Below are 22,034 nucleotides of genomic sequence, written 5' to 3'. Positions count from 1 at the left end.
AGCGGACTTGGACTGGACTTACTGGACTTACTGGACTTACTGAGCATGTGCAGGGCCGTGCTGAGTTCGATGTTATTACCTTTACGTTTAGATCTGAAAGTTTACTTTATGTTCAGGATCTAATGAATCAAGCTTCTTGTTTCTTTGATAGTGACGTGTTTTATTAACTCAGCAGCCTGTTAACATGAGAGTGAAGCTTGTGAGCGTCCTCATTATGTGATGTGATTTTAATGACTCTGATACTCTCATACTAATGTCTGCACATCATTTTTTAAATGAATAATATATATAAGATCTAAAGAAGGTCCCGGTCCTTTAGTGGGTTAAGTGACCATTGAGGAGATTTAGTTCCTTTCAGAGGCCTGGTGGACAGACAGGAGGTGGCAGCTACTTTGCTTGGTTGTCATTAGAGGCTTCCAGAGTCTGAGAGGTCTTTAGTGACCGCTGATGAGGTTTCTGAGGTTTCCTTAAGAGGGTTTAGTGGCAGCTGTGGATGTTCTCTGCCCTTTGGGAGGTTGTTGGGCTCATTGAAAATGGACCTTTTAGGACCTTTGTTGGCATCAAGTGTCTTCTGGGAGGTCCTCTGAGTCTGTAGGAGGCTCCATGAGAGCTTTAGGAAGTTCTAGTGGTCATTGAGAAAATAATATGTCCTTTTAGAGGTTCCAGAGGTTTGCAAATAAGTCCTGTAGGACATTTAGTCGGGATGCACGAGGTTGGATTTCTTGCCGATATCCGATATGCAGATATTTTCCAACCCTTTTAGCTGCAGACATCGTGCACCCTTCTTCATGCTTGACAGAACTGTTGTACAAAAGGTCACGTGTCTGATCACTCACGTTTCTGAGCGCAGCATCCCCATGAAACACGGCAGTGAGGGAGACATGCCCGGACTTGTTTACTGCACCTACTACGGAGACATCAGTGATCGCTGACGGACTCTTTTTATCGTGTGTGCGTCCATGAACATGTGAGCTAGTTTTGCTCTGATGTTTATGTTTCTCTCTGTTAGCGTCGGCTTTGGCTGCGAGTGTATTTTCGGCGTGTTTGATGTTAAGTCGGTAAAATGAGAGAATGTGAGCTAACTGTGAGCTAGTTACTCACTTCTGTTCATCGGCTCGAGTTTCTGCGCTGAGTTAATGTCGTAGAATTACGTCAAGCTTTTTTAGGGAGTCATCGAGCACTTAGGCAGAATTAAAGCGTAAATCAGCGGAAAATATCTGCAGAAAAATGACATATCTGTTGATGTCGATAACGTGCCGATAATATCGTGCGTCCCTAATATTTAGTGAGCACTGAGGAGGTGCTTGTGATCCTTCAGGAGGTTTCAGTGATCCCTGAGGAGGCTTTACAGGTCTTTTTAGAGGTCATGAGGTCACAAGTTGTCACTGATTTTGACTCATACACTTTAGGTTTTCTTTCACTTGTCACCCAGCCCACCCTGTGTGCACTTGTTCATGATTTTTCACTCATTTCCAGCAAGTGCAACACAAAGTCTTACAGCTTTCATTGTTTCACAAAAGAATCAAACACATCAGGTCGACAAAGGAAGGACCAACTGACCGTCCAATGAAGTCGTCTCTCCTCCCGGTGTCTCTGTCCCACACGGTGATCTCCAACACTCCTCCCGTCTCCTCGTACAGGTGAAGGTCGAACTGCTCCCTCCACTGTGGACTCAGAGTCTTTGGCACCGTCTGCACGCACACACCACATTACAGGAAACACGCTTTTAATTTGAAGGAGCAACGTCTCTCCTAAGTACACCCCTTACTACTACCCCTTCCTCCACTGATCTGAGACTGGGGTCAAAGGTCAGGGTCAGCGTACCTTGCTCCTGTACTTCTGGGGTCCCAGTCTGAACTTGACGTAGGGGTCGCTCAGACCGTTGGGGTCCATGGGGATCAGATTCCTGCCTTCGATCAGCGCGATGCTGACGATCCCTCTCCACAGCTGAGACTTCCGGTGCAGCTCTGAGAGACGCAAAGACTGCTGCTGCTGGGACACACGCGCACACACACACGCGCACACACACACACACGCACACACACGCACACACACACACACGCACACAGATACAAACACTTAATATCATGTGTCATATGTCACGATTCAGAGGGACATGTCGCAGGGCCCTGCTCTTCTATGTTGGCTTGAATTGAAGGTGAAATTTGAAGTCGTCTTTTCTTTTCGGGGGATTATTAACATTTAGAGAATCTTAGCGGGAGCAGTAAGACGCTTTGGATGAAGAACAGGGCCCTGTCGAAGCCAGCGGATGGAAATAAAAGCATCTACACAACACGACAACAATGAACATGTGAGGAGCTCGGTACACAACATGTGTGATGTGTGTTCGTACAGCACGACTACGCCATGAAACGTCTTTAAGATGCAACAGAAATGACGTCCTGATGCAACAAAGCAGTGACGGACAGGTAGGTGAAGGTGTCAGGTGAAGCTGTGGCGGCACACAGACGACGATGATGATGATGTTTTTTACCTTGGTGGATCGTTTCCAGGACCTCCTGAGCAGCATAGTCTGAACATACATTAAAATGCATTATTTCAGCTGAATCCTGCAGGTTTGAAAACACTAACATCTAACACGAGGGCTGCAGGAAACATCTCTGCTTGGATGCATGTAAAGACACTTTTCTAAGCCACTAGGGGGGGCTACAGGACGGGTTTATGTCTCCCCACGAGGAGCTGAGTCTGAGGAGAGCGTCCTCTCTTCAGCTCCATGAATAAAGCATCTGAAAATAGAGTAACAGAGGAAAACACTCTGCGGGAGCTGAATATTCATGCTCTCATTAGCTTTGATCTGTGCGAGCTCCCTGTGTTCAGATCCTCGCGTTTGTTCTCCCATTATTGTTGACTTTTTCACGTCTTTCTTCCTCTCCTCTCCGTGTCCTTTCCTGACGTTTATCTGCGTCTCTGTTCCTCTCTGAGTGGAGCTGCAGCGCAGAGCGAGACTTACACCGATGATTAATTTAAATACACTGAATTAAACATGTTGAGGACAGGCTGTGTGTCATATCTTAGAGCTGAGGAAACATTTGGAAAGCATCTCCTGACACTCAGACTCTCACATACAGAATATCATTAAACAGAAACTATAAATATATGTACGAAACATAAACAGCTGACAGGAAACTTTAAACAAGAAAAGTACAGGAGCAAATAAAGGACTTTGGGTCTTATGACAAGACAACATAGCCACCATGACGTTATGTTCGGTGACAGCAGCTCCCACCTGTCACTCAAAGAGGCCACGCCCCTAATGCTGCATCACTTTAATGTAAACAGGTGAGCTGTATAAAGATTCTCCCCGTACAGTTGTCATGAAGAGAGAAATGAGCTATAGAGAGCCAAACTGTTTTTTGTACCAGGCTGTAAACATGTTTATTTCTGCTGTAAAGTTTAACATGGGGCTCTATGGGGACTGACTCACTGCTGGAGGCAGCCTCAAGTGGACACCAGAGGAACTGCGGTTTGGTGCCTTATTGTTCAGTGAAATTTAACTCGATATTTAGATTAAAAAACAGATCAAATTTGGCTCTTTGAAGAACATTAATATAAATGTGCTAATTAAAAACCTTCATCTTAAAGCTGCATTCATTTATTTCTGTCTAGCCACCTGTATGATGTCATAGTGATGTCATAACAGAAACCCTGTGTTACAAACGTGGGCATGTGGTGTAAAGTTGAGGATGTTTATGTACAGTTACAGTTATGTTTATTTATTTGAGTTATATTTAAGGGTATTTTTATTCTATTAATAAAACACAGGTGTCTAAACTACAAAACAAAACTGCAACTACAAAACCACTAGAGCAGAAATAAACTGGAACACTGAAATCACAGATGACTGCAATGGTAAGGAAACTCTCCTCTCTAGACGAGGATGTAAAGTAGGACAGGGATGTGTCAGGGCGGAGCTACAGGAAGCCACTCACACACTAATCACCTCTACACTCACTTTATTCACATACGGCTTCCAGCGATACGTCTTCACCTCCCACTGCTGCAGGAAACACAAACGCAGCCCTCACGGTGAACGTACTGCGCTGTGAACTCTTCTGTGACCTGTTACTGGTTCTATATTAAACCAGTTGTGACCAGTGCAACCGAAGACTCGTTTTGTACCTCTTTTCTTTTTTTAATTCATTATATAAAATAAAAATGAATTGTTTTAAGACCAAAGATTAAAAGAAAATTAGATCATTTTAAAATATTTTTCCTGTTTTTTCATCCTATAAATCTTGTTAACCGAAAATTTTAAATGCAATCCCCCCTAGATTAGTGGATCAATTAATCGGTGGATTTAAAGTGTGAGTCGTTTATCAAGCAGCTGAAGAACATTTGCTGATTAAACACTCTAAAAGAATGAGATGTGCTGCATATCTCTCCTTTAGGAACCTGCGATGATACATTCATGATTAATCAAATTAAGAGAAATTAATCGTTATAGGTTGCAGCCTTACAATCAGCCTGTACGCGTCTTTAAGTCTAGTTTAACAGAACTTTTCCTGTTGAAGGCTTGTATTTGTTTTTTATGAAGGGACTGTTTTGACTTTCACACTAATAAATTCACCAAATGGACCTGAGCAGAGGATACCGTAACGACCAGCAGACGTACCGTAGAGTCTCGTCGCTCCTCCAGCGGACTGTCTTTAGGAGTCAGCGTCACGGCGAGCTCCAGAGAGCCCAGATCCTGATCCAGGTGGTGAGGGTCCTTCAGGACCAGAGTCACAGAGATCATCCTGCAACAGGAAGAGAGTCAAAGTGTGAGCGCGACCGTCCTCTCCCCTTTCACAATAAAAGTTTGTGTTTGAAAAAGACGTTCAGACGGTTTCAGGGTCTTTGGATAATAAAACCTCGACCTCACTGGCTGATTGTTTTTACTCTTTGCTTTTGTTAAGACGTCCAAATGTGGGGAAAGTAAAGAAGAGCGATCATGCGAGTTCTGTCTGTACTGAAGTTTGTATCTTTATTTACGTGTACTTTAAGGCAAGTTTATTTATATAGCACATTTCAGCAACAAGACATTTCTAAGTGCTTTACACAGAACAACGAAAGCAAAGAACTGTAACACCATCATTTCTCTTTGTGCAGGACAGTTTGAGCTCATGTTACAGTGTAATGCAACTCCAGATGTCTTGTTGTTTGCTTGTAAAGCTCTAAAACCCTCTGACACAAATACTTATACTGTAAGTGACACTGATTTGATCTCTAGCTCAGGTTTGATTGAGCCTCGCTAAGCAGCTAAGCTAAGCTAAGTATTGAGATAGATACAAGATAATGTTATGCAAATCATATATATTTAATAATCAACATTCTTGAAGAAAGTAGATAAAACATGATACCGCTGTCACAGCTATATGTTTCGTTAGCTTAGCTTAGCTTAAGGGCTGGAAACAAGGGGAGACAGCTAGCCTGGCTCTGTGTAAAGATCAAAAATACACCCGAAACTCACAATTACTAACGTGTTGTAACTCATTTGTTTAATCTTAAGACGTACCGGAATGAAAGAGGAAAAACTGCGGTTACAAAACAGCCGCAGAGAGACGCTGAACAAGGTTAAAGACACATCAAACAACCACAGGAAGTTCTGTCTGCTATTTTAATGACTCTGTGTGAGTGTTCACACAAGCGACACCTGCTGTGAGTAGTTTGCATGAAGGAAGCTCGTCTGCAGAGGGACACTACGTTGTACCAGACTGTGTGAATCTTATCCAGGTGACCCACCTCTGCTGCTCCAGAGACTCCAGGTACAGGTGAGCGGAGCCCATGAAGTCATCCTGCAGGCCGAAGTCGTAGTCAAACACCTGCAGAGGAAGAATCCAAACTCACTCTCATGTTCTTGAAATATTCATGTGGAGAATCTGTGCACACGCGTGTGAGTCTTTACCTTCACATACAGCGGCTCACTCAGGCTGTCCAGGATTAAAGTCGTCTTCTCCTCCCACACCGGGTTCAGGTTCTTGTGGATCGTTTTGCTTCGGAAGACTTCTTTACCGGCGAGCTTGAACTTTACATACGGATCACTGGTCCCTGAAGAGACAAATAACGTTACAAAGATGCATAAAAAAGATGCCTGTACAGCAGACCATAGCCAGAGAATATTTTATATAGGGTTTATATATTTATATTTTATATAAACATCGGGGAGAGAAGGACTACAAAGACACAGAAAGATACAAAGAGTCTACAAAGAGATTTAAAGCTACACAGACACAAAACAACAAAACAGAAGAGATGCTAAAGACTTCAAAGACACTAAAAAATGTGGAAGAGATGCTCCAGACTACAAGGAGACAACACAACTACAAAGAAACAAACTAACAACACAAAGATGCACAAAGAGAAACAGAACAAAGAGGTTCTAAAGATTACAACACACAACAGCAAAGAGAAAAACAACAAAGACACAAAAAACGTCTACACCGAGATTTTACATGACTACAAAGAGACACAAAACAAAAACAAAGAGATGCTTTACGCTACAAAGACACAAAAAACAAAGTCACAAAACATTTACAAAAACATATATTTGACTATAAGAGACACAAAACAACTACAAAGACATAAAAGAACAAAGAGGTGCTTGACACTACAGGGGCACAACTATGAAGAGATGATAAAGACTACAAAGAGACACAAAACAATCACAAGACTAACAAAACAACTACAAAGAGATACTTAACACTAAAGAGACACCAAACAACTACACGACGATGTCCAACACTACAAAGAGACACAGAACTTCTACAGAGAGGTGTATGAAATAAGTCAGCCACAAAACAGACACACAAAACAACTACAAGCAGATTCTAAAGACTACAAAGAGACACAACAAACATTTAAAAAGACACAAAACACCCACAAAGATACACTAAAGACTACAGACACAGATAACTACAAAGAGACACAAAACAGCTACAAAAACATGTATAAAGACACTAAAGAAGAGATGCTTAAAAACACACAGGTTCAAGAACACACAAAACAAGTCCAGCAGCTGAGCTTGAACTTCACATATGATCACTTGTGCCTAAACATAAAGACAGAAAAGACACGACTGTACCTCCTCTGTCTCTGACGGCCAGATTGTTCCCTCTCTTCAGCTCGATCTCCAGCTTGTACATCCCTGAGCCGGGGGCCGACCTCTCAGCTGTGACCCCCGAGGAGCACGGAGCACCCATACCCTGTGAGGAGAAAATACATGCATCAATTACGAACCTAAAATCAATCGCTGCGTCCCTGCACGAGCCACAAAGTCAAACCACACTCACCAACATGTTTAAGAGAAATAAAAGCTGGCGGTGAAGCGCAGCCCGTATTTGTTCTTCCTCTGTGTGTGCACCCAGGCTGCTAACTGACTGAAGTGTCTAATTCAACTCAGTAACCGTCCCAGGGGTGACCACTGACAGGAAATTGCATGAGAGTAGCTTCCTCCCATCAGAGTGTTCAGATGTTTTGTTCTTTTCATTATAACTCTTTACTTTCACTGCAGCAGCATCACCTCTGCTGTCGCAATGCAGAACTCTAACAGACATTAAGATGGTTGTTCTTTTGTTGTGGTCAAAATAATCTGCATTTCACCCTCATTTAAAATGTGACACACAAAGATAAACAGATGATTGATGATCAGGCTTACACAGGGAGGTCAGGGGGCTCTGTGTCAGAACCTCAGTGTGTAGCTACTGAGAACGTCGGCTACAGAGATGTGTGCAACAACAAAGAGACACGAAACAACGACTAACAGATGCAAAATAAACAAAATGACCAGTGAGAGTTACAAAATAAGAGATGAGAAACAAAGACACAGACATACAACACCACTACAAAGATATGCAACACCACTACAAAGATATGCAACACCACTTAAAAACGGTTCATCTGCTGGAGAAACATGCTGAACAGTATTCTGCTTTATGTCCTGATGTGAGCAGCAAACATTGCTTAAGTGATGAAACTGCAAAGAGCCACATTTTACTCACTTTCAATAGTAAATCAACCAAAATTACACAACCTGGTAAATCTGTTATTTCCTTTGTGCACTGCTTTCTGTTGCACAGGTGTGTCTGCTGCTGCAGCAGCTACAACATGCTACATCTGAGCATGCTACAAAGATGTTCAGTAAGACAAAGTCTGAAGCTATCAGGACTTCTGCACATAAAGGAGCTGTTTTAAACTTGGTACAGGTTTAACAATGCTTAACATCATGTGTTTTAAAACTGCTGTAATTATTTCTGTAAGTTTTAGATGAAAGCTCATAAAATGTGATTGTACGTTAGTCTGTGTTTCTCCAATGACAACATGTTTGTGCAGCATGTGAGCCGCAGCTGTTAATCAAACATTTCTCATTTTAAATAGAGAGCTGCTGCTGCATCCTGTCAACACACACAGATCCACTTACAGAGGAGACACTCGATCGATAACTGTATAATGTGATATGAGACATGATGGTGGTGCAGATGAAAAGAGGCCTGAGCTGTGTTACAGTTCAGACGTCCGCAGACCGCAGCCCGACAGCTCAGAGGACGTTACAGACACAGTGGCTCATTTGTTGTTTGTGTTTGATTTGGTTTTTGTTTGGCAGAGAAAGGATTGTGATGCTATGATTCAAAGCACTTGTAATAAAGTCTGTTCATACGTGTATGTTTCACTGTGAGGCCTCAGAACAGCTTTAGTATCTTAATCAGTTCTAATTGTGAGTACGACTTCCCAGCCTGAGCGCACACTTTCACTGAAGCATCCGCTAATCTCGTTACCTTGTCATTAAGACAAAGGAACAGAGGGAGCTCCTTAAAGCAGGAGGCTTTAATATGTTGGCACAGAAACCACTTCTGATTCTCTGCACCAAACAGGACTTTGTCTTTGCTGTGTTGTTACTTTATATACTGTTGGTGCCAAACCTAGGGCTCCAGTCCCTCCAAAGAGTCACCAGTGAAATCTGAGGGGTCGTCAGAGAGTATAGAAGACAAATCAAACTGATGAACAAGTCTCTTGTTTTGGAGTTCATGCAATGTTCAGACAGCGAGTGTGTCGGAGGTGTTTTATACTCGCACGCCTCCAACATTAAGTGTCAATCGATGCACCGTCTCTCTGCAGACTCGTATCGTCGCTGCATCTCGAGAACCAGAGGGAAGTGTTTCAGGCTTCTGTTCAAGTATCTGATCAAACTTGTGTAAACGCAGAGACGAGGCTCAATATGGAGGCTAAAAGGCACCGATTAAATAAATGTATCTGTTATCTACACGCTCTTCTTCTATTCACAGCTGGCTCAGCCGTGACACCAAACAGCAGGCTTCATAACACGGAGACAAGACAACAAGTCAAGGTGTGAAAGCTAAAACATTTCTTTTACAAACTGTAACGTTTGGTTATAAAACATGAGCTAAAAGAAGACAAAGACAAAGACAAAGCATGAAGTGACCACTCACTCATGTCCAAGGAACACTTCATCCTGCTCCTCTGCTGCTGTAATCCAAGTGTGAGAGTTCGAGCTCTGAACGGCTCTTAAGACTCAACTTGTGTTTGTTTAGTGAAATATCAAACACATGTTCTTCTTCAGGGCTCAAACTGTTATTTAGATGAGAAGCTCGAAGGCGTCTTTGGACGTCTGACACATCAAGAAAGTGCAAACTGGTCTTTATGAGAGGTCAGAGGTCAGAGAGGGGCTTCAGTCTTTAACAAAGACGTGAATCTAATAAGCTTCACAGAAGACTTTATTGTAACATAAAGTCTTATAAATGTGGAGAAGTAAAAAGGAGAATATTTCCCTTTGAATGTAGCAGACAGAAGATATAAAGTAGCATCATGTAGGAAGACTGTGCCTCCAAGGGGTGGACTTGGTCTGCAGCAATGTTCAGGTAGGTGGTACGTGTCAAAGTAACATCCACATGAACGGCAGGACCCAAGGTTTCCCAGCAGGACATCGCCCAAAGCATCACACTGCCTCCGCCGGCTCGCCTTCTTCCCAGAGTGCATCCTGGTGCCATGTCACAAACGCCTTCCTTGGACCACTTTCGGTAGGTGCTGACCCCTGCAGGCCGGGAACACCCCACAAGAGCTGCAGGTTTGGAGATGCTCTGACCCACTTCAGAACAAAATGTTCACTTGCTGCCTGACACATCCAACGCACGGACAGGGGCCACTGTAACAAGATAATTCACTCGACCTGTCAGAGGTCACGATGTCAGGGCTGGTCGGTGGATGTTTGTTTGTGCCAGAGATGATCTGCTTTCAGAAGCCACAGGAACACAAACAACGAGCAGAACATACAAATGAAACAAATAATGACACATGATTTGACTGAGTCAGGTTGTTGTTTGTCCCCAGAGGCTGAATGTGTTTTTCTCTTGTGAACAAAAATTGTTTTCTATCTCTGCCTCCTTCAGCTTCCAATCAAACAAGAAAATATATAAATAAGTAAATAATAAGATAAGTACATGAAGAGCCTCCAAAGTCTCCTCTCTGCTGCCGCCTGCACACATAAATCAATTACACACATTAGGAAACACACACTTGTTTCCTGACGGCCTTTAAAGTGAGCCAAGTTCTGCTCCGGAGTTGTGCAAGCTGCGGAAATTCCACCCAGAAAACAGGCTGATAAAATAATGAGAGCTTCCTGTGTAACACGAGCAGGTTTCACTGAAGGTGCAGGGCTGTTCAAATGTTACGCAGCCTCTCCGGCCTCATGTGGGGTAAGTCCAGTTCAGACAGCACGCTGTTGAATAAGGAGATAAAGGCGAGGATGACCTGTTACAGGTCAGCTTTACATAAGTGATAAACACTGCTGATGCAGACCGATCTGACTCAGCAGGAATTTATGGACGTTCATCCTTCCAGAAATGTTGGCAAATAAAGTTAGTTGCATCCTAGTTCATAAGATCATCCAGAGGTGAACACACAGTTCGTTTAATCTCCCCTTCTTCTCCAGGAACTGTATCTGGGTGAACTTTACTGCCACTTAAGCTACTTAAGGTGATGAAATGTTAGCGAGGATTGGTGCCAGAATTTCTTGGTTCGACACCAACTACCAGCGTTCTGTTTCAGCTGTGGAGCGCCTGTCCGTCTGTCTCCGCTGAGTGGCAGTTTCACTGTATCTATCAAGTCACACGTGGGCTGAGATCTGTCTCACTACAGCGCGATGAAGCCAAAATAAACAGATGTGACTGAGATTTAATGACAATAAACAGGCTGAGAGGATGCTGAGAGAACTACATCAGGATGCAGGTTTGTAAAAAGGTAAATTCATACCTTGTCAGGCCCTTACAGCGAGGGGATATGCAGACAACTGTTAAAATGCTTGTTTTTTGAATGGAGTTTGGTTCAGCAAATTCGATGCAACTTCAGTCTTCAGGAGAATCTCTACACTGATCATTCTTTCACATATGTCCTTACATTAAGAGCTAAAATGTTTCACTTTCAGGAAACCAGCTGCTTCCAGTTTTTATGCTACGCTAGGCTAACTGCCTGCTAGCATTACATTTGAGGCACGGACAAGATTGATACTGATTTTCTCATTCCAGCCAAACAGGAAGCAGATAAGAAAGTCTCCTACACTGTTGAACTAGTCCTTGAACTTTTGAAGGTTTGAGACTTGTTGGTGTTGAACTCTGAGGTCAGTTTACCTCATTATAAAGGTAATACGAGGGTTAGCAGGAGGAAATGTGTCGCATCAATTCTTTGACATCTCTTGGCTTTAACAGCTGCCTGGAGGAGAAGAAGCAGAGCGAACCATAAACTGCACATTGACCCATTTTTACTTCTGAGAGAGCAGCAGCGGAGGTTTGAATCTAACGTCAGCTCCAGAGGCGTCACTTCTCTCTCATGATGATGTCAGGTGTTTCACTGCATCATCATGGCACAGCACCAACATGTTACACTACATTTAATCACCTTAGCAGGTATAAATAGTCCAAACACTTGAGAGCATCCAGAGCTGAGTCAGGGGGCGAACGTTAACGGAGTGAGCGCAGGCGGAGTTAACAAGCTGCTTAGAGGATTAACTGACGCGCTGCAGTAAATCAGGAAGCAGAGCGCTGAGAATAGACTCAGATCACACACAATCCCATCACATACAGACACACACTTATTTCAGGAGTGTGTATTTATGTTTACACACACATCTGTGGATGAAAACAAGGATTAAGTCTTTGTTTACCTGGGTTCAGGATTACTTTCATAGTTGAAATGTTTATCCCAATGATCTAGAACTCAAGTTAGCATCTAAATATGTTATATACAGAATATCCTAAAGTTATTTACTTTACAGTTATATATGTAAATGTAAAAATAAGCATCTTACACCATAAAAAGATGGCCGACACGACAGCTCCATAAAAGTGAAGCCAAGCCCTCTCTGTCGCCCCCTGCTGACTGGCTGCAGTATAGCTCATAAAGCCCGCCTCCTCCATGTTAACAGATGGGACATGAGTCAAACTATAAAATCAAAATACACGTCAAATACATTTTTCTCCAACATGGTTTCTGTCATTATAGTTAGTTCTTATCATGCTGATTTATGTCACAGTGTTCATTTTTCTGACAATTTATTATTATTAGTTATTTGATGCTATAAAAAGGGGGCGTGGCCTCATGATTGACAGCTCTGTGGACAAATGGGGCTCCTGCAGCGTTCTGTTCCCGAGTAGCAGAGTAGAGGAGGAACGGCGAGAGGAGCCGTAACTAACACTAACACTACAGTCATTGAACTTTCCATCAGCGTGAATATCTGCTTCAGACCGACACAAGAAGCTGTTCTGCTGCAGACTGAGCCCACCTGAGGGCTCCAACACGCCAAGGACACCTGAGGGCTCCAACACGCCAAGGACACCTGAGGGCTCCAACACGACGGTAGGAAGGGGCGGGACATCAATACTGGGCTCCACCAGCCGATCTCTGCTGCACACACTCTGGATACAAAACATGGCAGCGCCCGCTCCGGGGCAGTTTAGGCTTCACTTTCGTACAGCGAGAGGAGGAGGAGGCGTGTCGGCCATCCTTATATACAGTCAATGCATTAGACCCCTCTTTTCCCTTTCCTCTTTTCAACAGATGAACTCTTCTTCAGTGACAGGAAATAGTCAGCTAATCCCCGTGTTTATATTGTGACATTTTTCTACATGTGGTAATCCTACAGTTCTCTGTAATATCCATAACATCAGCTCTTTTTATTTTACGCCTGCAACTCATGATTGTTTTTGTTATCAATCAATGTTCTTATTAGTTTCCTACTTAATGTAATGAAAGAACTGTCTGATAGACCAAAGGGAAGTCTTGTTTTGTTCAGCAAAGAGTTCAAAGTCAAAAATAACACATCATAATAATAATACTTAAATATAGGACAAAGAAAATGCAGCAGTTTGTCACATTTAAGACGCGATTGTGCCTCAGAAATGGCTAAAATAATATAATTAATTCTGTGTAAATCTATTTCTTCTGATCTTCGTGTGTGAAAGTGGCAGGACATCTGTCGGGAAGCACACAATTAGAGTCGAGTGAAATATATGGTCAATAAAACCACAAAGGCGAGCTGAATACATGTGAGCAACATACATCTTCTTCACGTCAACAGCAGAGGCCTCCATTACATGAAGCTCGGCCCTCAAGGGCCCATTAACATCAACAGTGCTGTAAATAAAGACAGCAGAGATCGATGCTGAGAGAGAGGCAGAGGAGGCTGCAGGCTCTCTCCATCACAGCTGCTGTCAGTGTTTACATCCTCCAGCTCTTTATGCTTCTGCTCTGCAATCATTCAGAGGAGAATATAGTTTAAAAATATGACGCATTGTTGAAGATTAAAGCCGCTTTTTCTGCTCGTGATCCTTTTACAAATATCACTGTGTGTTTCTTTCTGAGGGTAAACGACCGAGGAAGCACATGTCAGTCTCTGCAGGGCTGACTCAGCAAACACACTGAACAACACATCGTTCTGCAAAATGACCTCACTACTTCCTGTTCAGCATAAACTTCCTGCAGCACTGTAAACGTGTTGCTGCTTCTGTACAGTCATGTGCAGCGAATATGCGAAGCAAAAAGATGAGGCTCATTTCCTTTACGTCTGGTTTTATCAGCTTATCTCATGAAGAGACCCAAAAAATAAAGACAGCTAGCGAAGAAAGGTGCCCAATGTTAGCTAGCATCAGCTGGCCTTCCCTTTTCTAAACCCCACATGTGTATAATGTGTGTTGTTTATTTATATCAACACATTAAAAGAGCACTGAGAGATTCTGAAGATCCAGCAGGTGTTGAAATCAAAAACTAAAATCAACTAGAAATCAGTGCAGATGTTAGCATGCTAACGCCCCCTTTGTAGCACATCTCCCCACCTCAAAACCCCCTAATATGATACATTAAAGGGAATAATCAATATTTTAACTCTGGACTTTTATGTATTTTTGGGTCTAAATTATTACAAAAAAAAAGTTTTGGAATTGCTCCAGTAGATTGTTTCAGACGGCAGCAGTTAAACACAATACTACAGCTTGATTAGCTAAGATGCTAATTTTGGGTCGAATTTGCATTTTGAAATGCAGGTCAAAGTTCAGGACCACACACAACAGGTCACAAAATGACTCATTCCTTCCTCCTGTGCAGACGGCCTGATCTCTAATCACAGTCTGGGTCACAGATCACACACACACACACACACACACACACACACACACACACACACATCTGACCCGCTGAGAGACCCAGAGGGCACTCGTAAACATGAACCAGGTCAAAGAGCCCTGAACATCACCTTTAATTCTTCTCTTAGACACAGATTGATCTCTGATACAGAACAGATATTAAGTGAGGTGAACTTCTGCTCACTCTAATCCTGCTGCCTATTCTTAACCTGGCCTGTATAAACACAGGTAGATGAAGTATTTAGAGGAGCAGTACTACAGTTTAGAAGTACTCTGATACAAGTTAAGTCCTGGATTCAAAACTGTGCTCAAGTTAAAGCATCAAAAAATACTTAAAACACCAAAGAAAACAGGATAATATACATTATTATCTCTGTTAAATGAAGATAGTTGATATATTAATGTATCAGTCACCATATCTAATCTTATTAGCATGTAGTTATATTTTATTTTATATTATATTATTAAATATTAACATTAAAATAACATTTTACACTTTAAATTGTTGATATTTTACATTTCTTATCGCTTTTATGTCTATTTATTCTTTGTAAATGTGTGTAAACAGTGTCTGACTGTAGTAACGAGTAACGTAACACGTTATTTCTGCGATTCAAGTGATCTGTTACTGGAAAACAAATCTCCGTATCTCTCTTTTCCTTCTGTCTCCACAGAAACAGAAACTCCCTGAAGCTCTGTCTCTGTTTCTCTCCTCCTTCTTGGCAGGTCGCTGCGTACCAGCAGAAGGTAAACACAGCTGTGTCAGTGCGCATGTGTAGCTAGCTAACTCAGCTAGCGAGCGGTCAGAGAGCGGTTCATTATTCTGAATGTTTGGGTGAAAAGGGACGAGAACAACATGACGGTGAAATGTAAGCTGTGTCTGGAGGAGAAGTGCTCGTCAGCTGTGAAGAGCTCGACTTCAAACGTGAAGAAGCATCTGCAGCTAAACACGGCTCCACAACACTGGTGGGACTAAGAGCCTGTGTTGTGTTGTTGTCATGGAAACAGCTGTCTAATACTGTCTGCCTCTGCCCAGTTCACTGTCAGACTGTTAGCATCATAAAGAGCTGTAAAGGTTATAGTGCGTCTGTCAGTCCGGGAGAGTCGATACATTCAGAGGTAGACGTACAGCAGACGACACGCCGTCCTGAAGATATAACCCACGTGTACAAGACGCAAAGAGGGTTTAACTTTTGGTAACGCAAAAGTAATCTGTTACGAGTTACTTTTAAAAGTAACGTTACCCAACACTAGCGTTTACAGTTTTGTACAAATGCAACATTAGAGGTTAAAACAGTTTCAGTGTCCCTGCACGCTGACAAGAAACTTAAATGTAGTGGAGCAGAAGTTTGAAGTTCCAGATGAGAATAAAAACACTCTACTAAAGCACAGGTACATTAAAACTGTACATAAATGTACTCAGTTACCTTCCAGCACTACAACCTAAATCATCGTGTCAGAGGTCACACACAGGGTCACGTACCGACAGCAGCCGTCCACACGTGGAGGCGAGGGAGAAGGTGTCATCGTAGGAGCCGCAGCGAAGTAACCCTCGAATCGCGTGCCGGGACTCTGCCACCACCGGGCCCTCGCTTATGAGGAGATCCAGGGTTCGAGCAGAACGCAGCGGGCCGATACCAACGGGGGAAGGAGGTGGTAGCGAGATGTCCGAGGGGAGGAAGGGTCGTTTTAAAAACAGAGAAACTATGTGGGAGACGTTGAGGAGGGAGGAAAAATACGGGTAATTCCAGGATAGATCCAGATTTGCAGAGAAAGAAAACTTCTGTAAGATGTTCAGAGGAAAAAGCCGAATGGGAAACAGCTGAATGAAAGAGGGAGCAACAGGTGAAGAGGAGGAGGAGCTGGTTGGATTCACTATAATCCTCCTGCAGTGGAGTAATCCTGACGAACGGCTGCTGAACGGGCACAGGAGAGGAAAGTATTCTGAGGTTACAGACGGATTTAAAGCCAGGAGAGTCCGAAAATACAGACCTCCAAGTTCCCATGACAGAGTTTACAGCAGGGCAGCTGGAAGCAGACAAAAAGCACCACCTGGTGGTTAAAGCAGGAACAGCAGGTCTGAGACCTTTAACCTCATTAGCTAATGCTAGCATCTTAAGTTACAGTCAGTAACCAAGTGGCAACCTCCACAGCTGAGACATGATGCCAACTTGAAGTGCAGTTCCTCTGGCGTCCACTTGAGGCTGTCTCCAGCAGTGAGTCAGTCCCCATAGAGCCCCATGTTAAACTTTACAGCAGAAATAAACATGTTTACAGCCTGGTACAAAAAACAGTTTGGGTCTCTATAGCTCATTTCTCTCTTCATGACAACTGTACGGGGAGAATCTTTATACAGCTCACCTGTTTACATTATATTAAGGCTTAAAGCGATGCAGCATTAGGGGCGTGGCCTCTTTGAGTGACAGGTGGGAGCTGCCAGCTGTCTATAATGGCTCTTAATTCAAAAATGTAATCTCTCATTCTGTGCAAAAACACGAGGGCTAACTAAATCGTTAGCAGCTAATGAATTAGCCACTGCAACCGCTGTACAGCTTTAACTTTAACTTTTGGTCTGAACACCCAAAAAGAGAGGGAACGCCGACACCAGCAGGAGCTCAGCTGACAGAGAGAAGCGATAAGTGTCAAAGAACTCGTGTAAAGTAATAGAAACTAGCTTTCGAGTTACTGCTGACGTTGTTTTACACACAACAAAGACAGAAAGACGAATAGCTGCTCTAAAGTGGGAAAACTCCATCAGTGACACGTCCTCAGCATCCAGTCAGACACATCCATCACACCGCAGCCTCCGCATCAGCACAGGGCTGACTACTAATCACACTCTGATCAATAACCTGTCTAAGTTTCTGTTTGTGTGTCAAACACACAAACACACTGACGAGCAGGAGGAGTCTCACTCTGTCTCTGTAACGTCTGAGATGTGACCCGTGCAGGTCAGCACAGGTGGAGACAGGTCAGCACAGGTGGAGACAGGTCAGCACAGGTGGAGACACGCAGACTGTGCTGGCTCTGAGGGAAACTACAGCGACTCCAGACAGAGGATGATGTTTATCTCTCGTCTCCTGTTACACACAAAAACACAGAGAAAACACAGGAACACACACACACACACACACACACACACACACACACACACACACACACACTGTATCTGTACTGTTCACGGGCTCTTCTGCTGCTCTGACCGACTTTATCTCACGACTATCAGGCGCTCGTCAGAGTCTCTTTCCCTGATTTAATTGTTCCTGACGTGCAGGCTGTTCCCTCGTTTCCTGCAGGCTCCATCTCCGCTCACTCCTAATTTACAGAACACCGCCTGAAGAGAGAGAGAGAGAGACTTTGCTCCATCTTCCCTCCTACACACACCTCAATATTTACCTGTTGTTCCTGCACAAACATCTTCTGCCATGGGAGTAATTGTTTCATTTCCTGGCTGAGACACTTTCCCTCCTCCTTATGCTGAATAAAAGATAGAGACTGTCCCTTTGATGTGATGCTCATTCTCTGCACGTAACCTGCGACTCATTCCTCTTTCTGCTGACATGTGCAGGACCTCGCTCCCCCCCCTCCCTCCCCCGTCACATGTGAGTGACTGAGCTGCAGGGTTCCCCCCCGAGGACTGTGGTTAGCGTAGGTGGCTAGCTAATCCATATTTATATTCACACTCTACAGTATACAGTATATATAGAGATGACTGAGTGTGTGTATGGATTACAGATTTCTGCCACCGGAGTGAGAGCTCGTCTTTATTTAATCATCTCTGAAGATCAGGTCAACACATGGAACTGAAGCTGGAGCTCCGTGCAGACTCTCAGGTCGACGACAGTCAGCTGGAGATCATGACACTGATTCTTAGAGATGCATGACACAGATTCTTTGCAGCAGATACGAGTGCCCAATAATGACCTCCTTCACATGCTCGCACTTTGAAATAAAAGGTCACCACCTGCACCGAGGGTAAGAAAGACTCTGGAATGTACTTTAAGGTGTAACCTGACGTGCACATCCCCAGAGGACAGGATGAGGCGGTGCTGATCTCTATTTAGAGATGCATAAAAGTGTAGAATCTGTAGGCGCTGGACCATATTTTGGTGCAGGAAGTGTTCTGGTGTCCGTTTCCTTGTATTGACTAATCGTGGCATCAGCTGCATGCAGGTAAAACGGTATTAGCAGCTAACGATCCGCTCTTAGACGTCATCTTACAACTCAAATTCAATTCTCGCTTCTCTAGTTGCCAGTCGGACTGTAAACAATGCAGCGCACAGAAAAGGAAGTCTTGGCTGGAAGTCCTTTATCGCTAACCGCTGGCTGAAGTGCAAGCCCTGAGAAGTTTGCCATATCCCAGAGGATGTACCGTCTATGGACGAGAAGGTTCCAAGCTTGAGGTGACACAGACCTGAACAGCTGTGATCAGTGTGCTCAGTAGCATCGCACCAAAACAACGGAGGACACTGGGCTTGATACTAGTTAGCTAGCTTCTACAGCACATGTCTATAGCGGTGTTGTGTGTGCAGATTGTCTGTGTTGTGGTAGCAGAAGAAGCTGAACACGGTGGCATAGAAACCCCCAGTAACTGCAGAGCAACAAAGACACACCAGGCCGCGTACGTAGGCTGTGCACTGATTTAACTCCCATGTGTGAATCAGGCGTCAGAGAGAGTAAAGATGGATGGTCTCACACTCTTGCATAACATGTAATGAGTATTGTGATCATGTCTTTGTGTGATACTGTAAAGTGATCATCAATATCTGAGACAACATGTTCACACGGCTGTTAACAATGACGACAGAGCGCCCTCTGCAGGACAATCTTCTATCAATCTTATTTTCTAATGCAACATTTCCTGGTGTGTGAAATATCTATATGTTACCATGCAGGTGCATATAGTGCAACATGTGGGCCATTATCAGTGTTACTAATTTCAGCCTCTAACCAACCCTCCTCACTGAGGCACATTTGGCTCCACTTTTCAGACTCATAAAAACTCATAAAACCTTTCAAAGGAAGCTTTACTGCTGTCTGAGGAGCTGCTATGTGGCAGCGCCATCACTTCAACCTCTGCCCACACAGCCACCATGTCTGAGTGTGTGTGTGTGTCTGTGTGTGTGTGTGTGTGTGTGTGTGTGTGTGTGTGTGTGTGTGTGAGAGTGTGTGTGTGTGTGTGTGTGTGTGTGTGTGAGTATACACTGGAGGGAAAACATACAGTAATTCTTCTTCTGTGTTTTCCCCTGACGCTTGGACATGCTGCTGTGATTCATTAGCACAAACATGAACAAAGAGTTATTCTGACAGATTTAAACGGCCTAATGTTATATTTCTTTCAGAAGCAGTGTTTGTGTCTCTCTCACAGCTGTCTCTCCCCTGGGATGTTTAAAGAGCTGCACTTCATCCTGTCAATCACATTTTCCTGTCAACCTGTCCGCCCTGATCTGCTGCTGCTCGCCTTCCTGAGGATGTGAGGCAGCAGAATCAGCCGCAACTTTCAAAGCAAAAAGACGCTCTTTCAATGCTCACTTCTTTCTCCAACATGTCCTGTGCTTTGTTTAAGGCTCTATAATTCAAGTTTATTATTATCATTGTTATATTTTAACCCTCATAGCTTCTCTAATCCCCCCTGTGACACAGACTTTTAACTGGCCAGTTTATAGTCCAATCAATCAAATCTTTATGTTGCACACGATCAATATTGTGCAGGAGCTTGTCGTATCTCTAGTTTTGTGCTTTATAAATGATGAATGAAACTTCTCCCCACACACGGCTGCTCCTGCCCCCCCTCAGTGTTGCCCTCTGTGTTATGTAACAAGAGTTTTGGTCCTCTTGTATACAAACACAGAAACGCTCGCGCTGTGGGCCTGTAGCTCATTCAGTCTGAACATTAATACTGAACAAGACTCAACCCAAGATGCTGACAGTCTGTGAAGCTGTGTAAGGTTTGTTGTTGTTTGATGCTCAGAAAAACGAGTATTTTGAACGCATCACTTAAAAAAGTCACAATGATTTAGTAAGAAAAATGATCCGCAGATTTACTGATAGGACAATAAAAATAGTTCTTGGTTGCAGCTCGTATACTGATGTGTCATTGCACGAGCCTGTGATACCTTTCGCTTTTGATTAAATGTAATAAATCTGTTTTTAATTCGTGTCAGACTCTGTTGGCTTCTACGCGGCAGTCTGTAACGAAGACGGTTTAAAAAGTGTCCTAACATCGATTAACCTCTCAACCACTGATCAACAGAGACAGTACGTGCAGACAGCTGTTCGATTAAACGCCAATAACCGTTTTAAACAGGTAGGAGCTCACCGGCTGCTCTTTGCTCTCCAGCGATGCTTCTGCAGCTGCGGCAGATGTTGCCGCGTCGCCTCCCCCGTTGCTGCCGCTTCCATTGCCGCTCCTGCCGCCCGGAGGCTCCGCCAGCCTCTCCAAACACGCAGACCCCAGAGAGGAGCTCTTATGGTGGGACTGCACCAGGTGAGCCAGCGTGGGCTTGTTCGGGCTGCCGGACTTGTGCGCCTGCAGTTTCTCTCGACCCATAGAGGAACCGCTGGCCGCCGCTTTGCCGCAGAGCTGAGCCTCCTCCACCTGGGAGGAGGAGAAGAGCAGGTCGGGCTGCGAGGAGGAGATCACCCGGTCCAGAGCGACGTTTTCCTTCCTCTTCATCTTCCTGAACATCCACACGGACCTCTCCTTCTTGTCCTCCGGGTCTCTGGAGCCCAGCTTGGGGCTGAGCAGCGGCTTCGCTTTGGCTTGAAACTGTTTCCACATCGTGCTGTGTTGCTGGGACGAGCCGCTCTCATTCTGCTCCTCCTCGCTCCGCTCCATTCCCGCCTCTGATCCGAGCTGTGACAGGCGCTCACACCGACACACAGGCGGCTGGTCTGCAGAGAAAACTTACGCAACCTGTAACGACACCGTTTATCGGCATCACACCGAGAAACACACACGGAAACACGGACACGGAGAGTGGGCTGCACCGCTGGCAGCTGGGGTCGTCCAGCCCCCTTCTCACGAAAATATTTACAACAGCAGACAGAGAGAAAACAGAGGGGGGCAGGGCGGGTGTGGGTGTTAGAGGAGCCCCTGAGGAGGACTCAACTATGCCCCCCCTCAACTTTTAATGGGGGACAAACTGGTTCAGCAGAAACTCAACAACTCTCCTCTGATAAAATAAATTTGAAGTTTAGCACCGACAGTCATGGTCCACAGAGGACTAACCTCAGTGTTTTTGGTGATCCCCTAGCGCCACCTGCAGGCCAGTAAGATAATTCACTCACTCAAACAAATCACCCTCTATCTGTCAGAAAGAGTGCTGCAGGATGTGTCGCGTAACCTGAGTGGTGTGAGCATTTGATCACTTTCAGCTCCCTCGTCTCGAG

The 22,034-nt window shown here is 44.1% G+C and overlaps 1 protein-coding gene across 4 annotated transcripts in view; it reads right to left on the bottom strand.

Annotated features, from left to right (window-relative positions):
* Positions 1–21,543, bottom strand: part of mctp1b (multiple C2 domains, transmembrane 1b) — a 29,450-nt gene extending 7,907 nt beyond the window's left edge. The window contains exons 1-8 of one of the 4 annotated variants that reach the window (XM_069673143.1): positions 20,962–21,543; positions 7,082–7,202; positions 5,906–6,048; positions 5,743–5,822; positions 4,634–4,757; positions 2,495–2,533; positions 1,825–1,992; positions 1,561–1,691 (exon numbers count right to left, since the gene is read on the bottom strand). In XM_069673143.1, coding sequence (XP_069529244.1) covers positions 1,561–1,691; positions 1,825–1,992; positions 2,495–2,533; positions 4,634–4,757; positions 5,743–5,822; positions 5,906–6,048; positions 7,082–7,202; positions 20,962–21,480 — 1,325 coding nt within the window. In that variant the 5' untranslated portion in view covers positions 21,481–21,543. Of the gene's footprint in view, positions 1–1,560; positions 1,692–1,824; positions 1,993–2,494; positions 2,534–4,633; positions 4,758–5,742; positions 5,823–5,905; positions 6,049–7,081; positions 7,203–7,289; positions 7,350–20,961 lie in introns of those variants that run through there. The other 3 variants (XM_069673144.1, XM_069673141.1, XM_069673142.1) reach the window with 3 other exon arrangements.
* Positions 21,544–22,034: the final 491 nt, after the last annotated feature.

The sequence above is a fragment of the Semicossyphus pulcher genome, unplaced genomic scaffold, assembly GCF_022749685.1.
Source record: "Semicossyphus pulcher isolate SPU_LCO1_2020_fin unplaced genomic scaffold, fSemPul1.0.p SCAF_22, whole genome shotgun sequence".
Lineage (NCBI taxonomy): Eukaryota > Metazoa > Chordata > Actinopteri > Labriformes > Labridae > Semicossyphus > Semicossyphus pulcher.
Note: the sequence above shows the minus strand (reverse complement) of the source record. Positions and strands in the feature narration are given on the sequence as shown.